The sequence below is a fragment of the Pyrgilauda ruficollis genome, unplaced genomic scaffold (assembly GCF_017590135.1).
Source record: "Pyrgilauda ruficollis isolate IOZ18807 unplaced genomic scaffold, ASM1759013v1 scaffold71, whole genome shotgun sequence".
Lineage (NCBI taxonomy): Eukaryota > Metazoa > Chordata > Aves > Passeriformes > Passeridae > Pyrgilauda > Pyrgilauda ruficollis.
In genome coordinates this window covers 3,085,023-3,095,526 of record NW_024528933.1, presented here as the reverse complement: position 1 = coordinate 3,095,526, position 10,504 = coordinate 3,085,023, and the positions used below count along the sequence as shown (strand labels likewise).

Sequence of the window (10,504 nt, the reverse complement as noted above, 5' to 3'; positions counted from 1 at the left end):
TAAACACTCCCAAGAGTCCCATAGCACTCAGAAGAACAGATCCAAAGAAACAGAATTTCAGGGGAACATCCTAAACAAATGGATGCCCATGTGCAGAGGCTTACAAGCAAGATGCTAATACAATGTTTGCTTTAACCATTACCCAAGAAATCAGAAACTGATTGACCAACAGTTTTTCTGTGCAAATTTAAATCTGCAACCAGCACAGAAATTATGATAAGACTCAAAAAGAAACCCAGATATAGCAAAGACTTCAGAACTTCATGTAATGACCTGATCAGTAAAAATCTTTGTGGTGGCACTGCACACTTCTACTTTGTTGCTTGTGCATGTGTTTGGATCTGGTGTCAAGATTTATGTTCTTTTTAAATTATAATTTTTAAGCTCATGGGAAAATACACAACTTAACACTGGACTTGGAAAAAAACCAATTGTTTGTCCATTTCTTGTCAAAAATCTTGTAAATGGGAAAGCAGAAAGGCTTGAAGTAGGAGTGTTCCTCTTTTTGTATCACTGCGAAGTTGCAAATCATGCTCTTTGCATTCTCTCCTTCCTGCTATTTTCATACTGGTGTTCTAGGACACTGTACTGTGTATCTTAAGCATGGCAATTGCAGCCCTGGCTGTGGCACTGGCAGTCTCAGGCAGCTGCGGTTCTCTTTCCAGCAGTTTGCATCAGTGTCACCATAGAGTTGGCATGCTCAGAGTGGGAGATCAAAGTCTTGAAGGATTTCTGCACACTCCATCACTGGCATGCTTTGCAGCAGGCTGAAAAGTGGATGGAGAAGTAGGGCAGTTTTATATCAGAAAGGAGAGGCAAGGCTGAATTTAATTGTCTCTGGGTTATTCAATAAAGTTTTCTGGTTTGGAGCTTTAAACATGGAACTTGAGGGCCTTAATATAGTCTTCAAATCATGACCAAATGACACCATTCAATGAAATTCCAGCAGGAAAAATAATTTCAATTTCCTAAATTTTCATGCCTGACAATTTTTTTTGGAAAGACACACACACAGAAAAGGGCCTGTCTCAGAAAAATTAGTGCATTTAATAAATGGTCATTGTGTTGACAAACCAGTAGTTTTTTCACACTACTGGTTGCAGCTGGATAAAGCTTATGCTCTAGAAACTGAAGAATACTTATATCTAAGTATATGGAGAGCTGTTTCACTTCACTGTGGGACAAAATTTTATTGTTTATATAGAATCCAGTTTAAATGTTTACACTACTATCCCACAAGTATTTTGACCATATTCACTTTACCTGCTAACTGTTGATACTGGTTTATGGAATCCTAGTGGTTTGAGAAGAAAACTTTCTATTTCCCAGAACATTAACTGGATGAAACATCCCATATGTATATCTGATTCACACTTATGAAAAATAATTCTTTTGTAGAGTTTAAAGATCTTGACCCAATATAAAACGCTCCTGGCTTCAGGAAGATTTTTGGGAAGATTGGATCTTTCTGTTTTTATTCAACAAAAATGTAATCATGAAGATAGCTACAAAATCAAAGATTGACTGTCTGTCACAAATCAATAACGTTAAAACAAAAAAGAGGTCTCCTGACCTTCTGCTATCATGCCTAATCTTACATCACAGGAGATGCAATTCAGATTGATACCTTTTTCTGGTCCCTAAAATCATGAGCCAGATACAATTAGGTGATAAAAATGAAGTTACCTTTTATGAAGGGTCCCCTCAGGTGCACAAAAAGCTGAAGTACATGCCGAAAGTATACCGAAGATGCACACATGACATAGAGCAAATACAGTTTTATAAGTTTAGAAAATTAGCACAACTGACAAGAATCCCCAGTTAGAAAACGGGTGTTGAGGTAATTTCCCCTTTTGGTTCTGCCCTCTTCAGAAGCCTCCCTTCCTTGCTAGTTCTTTACAGGAGTGTGTCTCAACCTTGGTTCTCAGAAGAAGCAAGACAGGATAGGGGCCTAGGGGCCTAGGGCCTGTCAAACAGGATAGGAAACTGCTAGCACAAATCTATATAGTTATACCATAATAAGCTACAGAGCTACAAATATATGTGAAGAATATAAAAAGCATATATGTGAAAAATGTATGTGAATATATGTGAAGAATATAAAAGCAAAAATCAGTTTGGCATCAAGATCACCTGTATAATTACTAGGGTTGATTGAACATGATGAAAACTAAACGTAAAATTTAAATTGAGCTGATTACCTGATTGCATCTCCTTTTGCTCTTGTTTTCCTCCCTTTTCAGTGTAAGTAAGTTAAGCCCAAATGTATGCAAACAAACATGTTAAATCTAAACTAAGTATACACAGGACTCCATAAGCTGGGCCGTGCTATCAGGCTACAAGGTTTAAGTTTTGTTTCTGAGATATTACCAATTACGACTCTTAGAGACAGAAAAGAAAACGTAAGGCCAAGTTTGTAGCATAGCTCATTTTTATTGTTTAAACAGTTTTTGCATAGGAAATATATCCGCTTCCAGTAATTGACTGCAGTATGAGCAGCTGCTAGCAGTATAGGCTGGATATAACAGTAACAATCACATTAAGTCAAGCTTGATTTACACCAGTTTAAAACTTGTGGCAGTTGAGTTCATTTGTAACCTAAAAAAAAAAAAAAAAAAAAAAAGTACCAGAAAGAACACTTTATCCTCCAACCAGGCACAATAAAAACCTTTGTTAACACTCAGGCTAAAATCAGGTCTGATGCCAGAGGGCCTTAATTCCAAAATAAAGTAGCTGTACTGTAATGCATCTTACTAGTGAAGGTTCATTACACAAAGACTCTGCACGCACCTTCTTTTTAATTAAAATGTAACCTTCAGGATTTGTGGCCTACAGTGTGGGAAAAAATGCCAAAAGTTTTAAAATGGATCAACCCTGGTATGTAGCTAGCAAGCAATAACTGACTACTTGTCACCTACAGTTGTACTAAATGTATCTAAAGAAACACACAGCCCTACAAAAGTTTTCTCAGAGAAATATCATTGAGATGGGGTGCCTCTTCCCAGATTACTAAAAGTTCTATATGATATAAGCACAAATTAACAGCTTGATGAAGACATAATCTAATGCAGCTCTTGAGAAGCCTATGCCTGGGACTGAGGAACCCCTCACATTCTACAATGTTGTAGAGATTATTTTTGAAGAAAATGTTATCTGAAACATATTTACAACTGAACTCAACAGAGACTGTGAAATTGAACAGGCACTGCTCATTTGTTTGAGTTTTTTGGTAAACATTTTGCTGGTTTTTGTTTCTTTCTCATTTTGCATCAACTTCTATCAGTCCATGCAACTTCAATGCCCTCAATGAAAATGCATAATAAGCCATACTTCTTAAAAAACTTCCTTCTGCATATAGAGATACATTTGCCACATCAGTCCCTGTAGCACAGTTTTCAAAATCATTCTGTCAAAAATACAGTAATACAAAGACTGGCTTTAGTGTCACTAGCTCACACTGCTCTCCATTTATTTAGGCCACCTTTTGTTTTACTGTTATGGTATCATGCAATGAAAGTATCAAAGGCTTGTTCTATTCATGATGCTAGTGGCACTGAAGCCCTTTTCACAAATTCAACATACATCTGAATTGCAACACACAGATATTTCTAAAGAGTACTAACTAGTGAACCCTTTTATCATAAAAAAAAAACAAACAAACAAAAAAAAAAAAAAAAACCAAAAACAAAAACAAACAACTACTTACAACCATTGAAGAAAAAATTGCAACAAAAAAATTGTAAAAATTGACCGTCTCCAACTTGTCCCCTTTACTATTGACAACGTGACCAACAGAGCTGTGGCATGGAAACAGTACAAAGAGTTGTCATGGCAATAAGTTTGGCTGATGCAAAGGTCATTGTGCAGGGTTAAAGGGCAAAATCAGTGGTCCGTGTTATCCTCCAACTGCAGTGCTCCACCACACCCACACAATTTTGAGGAATTAATAAAACTGGGGAACTAGCAGAAAGTGCAAATAAGAAGGAGGTGGTTTTTGGCTCCTTCAGCATGGAGAAGAACATTCAGCTTTGAACCTTTCCTGTTTAACTTGATTTGCTGGCATGGTATTTTACTATCTATCTTTTTTTTTTCCCTAATGTTTTCTATAGAAACCCAATTAAAAAATCCAGGAGCATACAGCTGGTTAACATTAACAAAAGACCTTGATAGGATCATGTAAACCATAAAGGATGTCATGCTTGGGGCCTTACTGCCAGCAACATTAGAGAGCTTTTTCATTAAAAGTGAAAAATGTACACTGAATATGGGATAACTTTCTGCAGCCTTCATAATCTCACACAGTACATATAATTTAGGTTTAGGTACAGAACACACTCCGGTGCCACAGATGTCTTTGTGCAATCTCTTTCATTAAGTCCTTATGAAGCTACAAGTTGCAAATCCAAAATTCTGCTCCCTGAGGACACAGCTGTGTGAGACTTAAGTACTGTTTTAGCTCTCTGCCTATCCTGAATAGCTCTGTGAACCTAATCTTAAATACCATCATGTAACTACCACAAAAACTTTTGCTAAAGGCCATATATACTAATAAAAAAGACAGTGGTGCTTCCAACATTTTGAAATGCTCTGAAAACCAACTTTTCCAATACTAAATACAACAAAATAACCTTCATAAAATATAATTTTCTCCATTTACATTTTTAAAGGATTAGTAACCTATGCTTTTCAAGCACAGGAATATGCGAAATAACTCCTAACATGGACAGATTTTTTTTTTTAATACATAAATTAAGAAACTGGAGAGTTTTAACCCAAGTCCAGTTTCTAAACAAAGAATAATCTTGTTTAAAAATGGAAATGCATTTCCATTATAATTGTTAAAAAGTTAGCTTTACAAACAAGGGTTTTTTAATCAAAAAAAAATTCTTAACAAAACTATACAGTGTACAAATTACTGTCTACAAGGTAGGCGGTTTAGTCAGAAGATCATCCTTTCTTCTTGCTACTTGCAGCTTCACAAACTCATTCACATATTTTCAATGGAGCTGCCCACCTGAACATCACCCCACAACTATATTGCTATAATTAATATTTTTGCCATGTCTTTATGTACAGTCTCCTTCACTGCCTTTTTTTTTTCCTTAGTCAAGCCTCAAGCGTTCATGTCACTCCAGGGGAAACACACTTCAGTGGCACAGCCATGAGGCCAGGGCTGCAAAGCAACTTAATAAAGGCAGAACAGTGCACATAGAACGGGGTGGCTCAATTTAGTCAGAATACACTTCCTGGTGAAGGAGGAGGCCAGAGACTGGATTTGAGTTCTCAATCTTATCTTAATCTTTTAAATGCCGAGCTTAAAAAAAAAAAAAAACAACCAACAAAGCCAACCTAAAACCAAGCATACAGTAAATGAAAAGTTCATTATCTTCCAAGCAGGCTTTTCTGTTAGAGAGGGAGGTGACAAAAACCCACAGCTGCTGAATAACCCAGTTTAAAGAAGAAATTTACTTCTCTAAAAAATTGCATCTTTAAGCTCAATTTTTTTTCATACAGGAGGCCTTAAAAAAAAATCTCTGTTAAGGGCATCTTTCTTCCTACAAAAGGCAATCACCATTCTGGATATTTCATGTTGAAGCCTGAAGTTGTTCCAGTTTTGTCCCAGTGTGGTATTAAAAGCTTTCAGGGAACAGCTTGTTAATGGATCTAATCAAGGATATGCCCTCAGCACAGCTCTGCCCCCAAACTGCTCTGTATCATTACATGTATAGAGGAAAACACATACTTTGTTTTACCAGGCCAGAGCCTGATGCGGACTGTGCTTGGGTTTAGCAGACTTTGCCATGTGCTTAGCAAACAAATTGACTTACTGAAGGGTTCTGAAAGAGAACCAAAGAACCCCACATTCCTTTTTGTGTCGGTGTCTTATCTCTTTCTTTCTTTTTTTTTTTTTTTTTTTTTTTCTCCAGTTTAGCTAAATCTCAAATATTTCTTTTCCTACAATTCCCATCTCTGTAGCCATTCAAGCCCTGCCTACACACTCTCTCCTCCTGGAGACATGGGGATGTGCCACCACTACTGCTCTTAACCACAGCTGGAGCCAGAAGGGACTGACCAGGGCTCATTGGGGTGGCTGCTGCTGGAGATGCACCTCTGGTACTGCTCCAGGGTAGGAAAACTTCCAAAACACAGAGACAACTGCAAAGGGATGAATCTTCTCATCCACATCTACATGCTCCTCTGCTTTCGCCCCAGTAGAAGACTGTCCTTTAAAAAAACTTCACCCTGTGTTGAGCCATACATTGCAAGGATCCCCTGTGTGTAAGAGATCACCAGCAACAGGCCCATTACTGGTCTGCAAAATGGGATTTTACTGGAAACACACTTTTATTTCCACCATGGTCTGATTCCTTGCATAAAGAAACTCCTTCTCCACTGCACCCCAGAGGTCTCCATCTGATCTCCATGAGAAGACTGCAAACTTCTGATATAGCCCAACCAGGCTGAAAACTGTAATTCAAATGCTGAATTAAGAAACTTGGTGGGGTGAGAGGGGAGTGGAATATAAAAAAAATTATGTACAGGAAAAAAGTCAAGCAGAATAAGGGGGGCAAATTCTCTGCTTGAGCAGTTCCAGAGTCCACTGGAGTCAGTGGAACTATGCCAGCAAAAATTCTGTACTTGCATTTCCTAGACAAAGCAAATGTCTTTGTCATTCTGAGTTAAAAACATTTTCTAACATGAACACTTCAGGATGCATTATCTTTGCAAGGAAAAGAATGGAAAAGGATTCATCTCACTGTGGGTCTTGACCTCTTTCTCTGTTTGTCTCTCTTTCTCATGAAAAAACCTTGAAGTAAACCAATTTCCTCAAGTCAAGTCTGCCTCCAACAGAATTCATTATTTATTTTTAAATCCAGAAATGATTTTAGCTTGCACCCCAGGTGGGAAGTTAAAAAGAGGGAACCTATTTGAAAGTTTGTCACAGTAGGCAGAACAGTTGCTTTGCAGCCCTTGCCTGGCTAAGGGTGCACTGCTTCACAGCTACACTGTAAAGTGTTAAAAATCCTCCCCCCCCACCCCAGAATATATATATATGTATGTATAAAAAAAAATCCCCTGTCCACCTCTCAGTACAGAAAAGGACCTCATCACACTGCAAAAATAGCAGTACCCACTTTGGTCAATTAAAACAAACAAAAAAAGCATACATTATTTTTTTTTTAAATCTGTGTACTTACCTATAATAACCAATACAGCTAAAAGCACTACCTACATAGGCAAAACTTGGTATTGCATAATTCGTATAAATTTGTATCCCCTCCCCCCAATATTAATTGGAAGATGAAAAACATGAAAGGTTAATAGAAAAAACACCAAAATACTGAAAATATTGCTGGTCGATTACAATTCTTAAGCGGCAACTATACACAGCCATGATATGCTCTATAAATGTGAGATAAAGGTATAACTGTCTAAAAAATCCATGATGTCACACATTTTTCGCATCTGGAGTACAAAATATTTTGTCATAAAAATGGTAAAGATTTAAAATTATAATAAATGCAGCAAAACAAGTGTAGTGATGTCAATTTTTTTGTAGTTTTTTCCTTTTTTTCTTTTTTTCCATTTTTTAGATTTCAAGGCAAGGCACGTAATGTGGACATTATATCTTCGTGCAAATTAGGATTACTGGAAAGAGTATTTTAAATTTTTAAAGAGACATAGAGGCAAAATGTCTGCCCATGCACATTATATTTCTGTCAATATGTGAAAATTGTTGAACAAGGCTAACTTCTGAAAGCACCATGCAAGTTTACAGCACCCTGTAATTAGACTTACATTAAGAGTGCATTATTTAAATACAACATATCCCCATCCTGGTATTACCAGTTTGTAAACGGTAAGCTTTGCCCTTGTGACATGGATTTGCCTATGTCTTTGTCTCTATGATGTAGATTTTACAGAAACATGTAAACCCTATGGGTTCTTGATGCAACAAGTAACTTTAAATAAATAAATCCTACCCCTCTGTGGAGGCAGCAGCTAAACCAATATAAGTGCTGTGTTTCCATTGATTTCTTATTCTCAAGGATGTGATTTGTCTTGACTTAATGCCTTTTAATGCCCTCAAAAACTGAGGGGAAAAATAAGTTTGTTCAAAGTAATTTTTTATTTTTATTTTTAATCCCCTCAATTTAGAGTCCAAGGGCTGAAGGACTTATAGTGATGACCTCTTAGATATGATTTTTAAATTGCACTTGCCTCTGTAAGTGTTTCTTTACTGGGGAAATGTCATTTTTTTTCCTTTTCTTTTCTTACTGTTGCATGAGAAGATAACACTTTTACCTGCATAGAGGCATTTCTTCCATAGAGCCTGTGTGTTCATACTGATTGAAAATTTCAAACTGCATAACACACTAGAAAAAGGCTGAATTAAGGGCCAAAGTTTAATAAATCCATACTGATAACTAAAGGCTACAGAGCTTATTTTTAAAACATTTAGAAATCAGACTGTTGAGAAAATGGCTGGCTCACAGCCCTTGTCCTCCTGCAGCTCTGCTGTCGCTGCCTAGCCTTTGTTTTGTGAGATAACCAGGAATAGTGATCTCATGCGTAAACAACAAGAATACTAAACCAACAGAACTAGCTTATCATGCAAATATTAAGGCATCTAGAAAGTCAGTTAAAATATATTGTCAGAGACAGAACATCTATTTCCCAGCGGACTTCATATAACAAAGGCTACTTAGGAGGAGCTGCATTTTACTCATCAGTGAAATATCATCGACCCTTTGTATATCATTTCAGTTTCAACCGTAAGAGAATTAGTGATTGTAAGAGATGCAATTGCTGGTCTATTTTTGTTTTTCTTTCTTCAGGTTCTTTTCTCATACTGTCTTCTTTTCTTTTTCCTTTTTTCTTTTTTTTAATTTTGCTTTTAATTTTTTCCCTCAGTTGCTTGTTTCTGCTTGAAGGAAAGGCTCTCCAATTATGTTCAAACCATAATTTGGAACATTTGTCGGCAGGATCGGTGTCCTATTTGATACTTGGAAAGGAACCAAGCTAGCCCAGGTACCAGGACTGTTGAAAAGGGGAAAGAGACAAGGAGGGAAAGAGAGAGAGAGAAAAAAACATATATTAAACACATATACCATGAATTTGAATCAAGGTCCAGCTAATATTAATTAATAATAGCACCATTTAAGATAAAGCTGGAAAGAAAATTTGTGAATGTAACTTGAGATTCTACTTCCTAGTCTTCTTTGTGAAAGTATGAGATGTTTGAAAGAATAATAATTGTGTTGAATTCAGTAGCAAGTTGTATGACTCCTGAGTTACACTAAGTGGTCTGTTTATTTATGAAAACCCCCCAAAAATGCCAGATGCAAACATATAGAGCAGACACAATTAAACCATACAAATGACACTATATAGTGTAATGGATATCATGTAAGAGCTAGTGAAATATACCACAGCGTACAGGTGTTCTTTTTTCAAGAATGTAGCATAACGATTCAGTGGTTCAGCATCCTGTGAGATTTCCTCCACTCTTACAACACCATCCCAAGATGGGCCTCTGAGATGTATGGATGCCCATAAGAACAGAGGACTTTTATGTTCAAAAACCCTGGTTTTTTTTAAAAAAAAATTGTCCCTAAGCATGTCAGTCTCAGAAACACCAGCTAACACAGGATCCAATCATCTAAACACTTGCAGCCAAGGGTAGCTGTGAGTCGAGGGTAACAGCGAGTACCAAATTTTTTTCAACAAGCCTCTGAGAAAGAAAATACTTTCAAGGACAATTCAATGACTAGGGACTTAAGTCACCATTTTAAAAGAACTCTGTCACTAAGGACTGAAGTCCCAATGGCATTCACAGGTTCACCAGGCACCAGTCTGTAGTACTTGCAAGACGGATACTCAAAGATGGGTCTCATCTGCTGGTGTTCGGTACCCAGTTGCCTTAGCAGCCCTTTCCTTAGATGTGGCTCTGGCAACCCAGAAATCCAAACCAAACTATCCTAAGCCATATGATTCTATGACTTCAGAGAAAGTTTTGTCACATTTATTCAGAGGAAAAACAGCATCATTAAGTCAGCATCACTGCCAAAGAGCTAATACCAGCACTGGACATACAGCATGCAAACACACCCTTCCTCTGCATTTCATTGTATTGAGCTTTTCCAGTGTTTATCACAAACATAAGTGCTTACTTGGAATTATATTTTGGGATCAGGCTAACGAGCTTCCTGATAACACATCTGAAGCCCTTCAACATGTGTTTTGTGGAGGCAAAAAGTTTTCTTCCCTCTATATCTTTTGGCCCATTTCTTCACAACTCTCTTCCTGGACAAGCAGATGCACTTTTGTGGCATCAGGTATAAAGAGGAAAATTGACCTTTTTTATATATTTCAAATGTTCATGACATAATTACTTTTCATTTGGCAGCCTTTTGTAATCATTTCAGTTGCTGAAAAGTGATCAACTTATTTTGTGAATTCCAGGGGACATGTCTCTCAGGTCTTTCACATTAAAAAAAAA

The 10,504-nt window shown here is 37.1% G+C and overlaps 1 protein-coding gene across 13 annotated transcripts in view; it reads right to left on the bottom strand.

Annotated features, from left to right (window-relative positions):
* Positions 1–2,413: 2,413 nt before the first annotated feature.
* Positions 2,414–10,504, bottom strand: part of NFIB (nuclear factor I B) — a 171,055-nt gene continuing 162,964 nt past the window's right edge. For all 13 annotated transcript variants that reach the window (XM_041485589.1, XM_041485592.1, XM_041485593.1 and 10 more), the window contains one exon: positions 2,414–9,042. In XM_041485589.1, the coding sequence (XP_041341523.1) occupies positions 8,913–9,042 (130 nt within the window). In that variant the 3' untranslated portion in view covers positions 2,414–8,912. The remainder of the gene's footprint in view (positions 9,043–10,504) is intronic.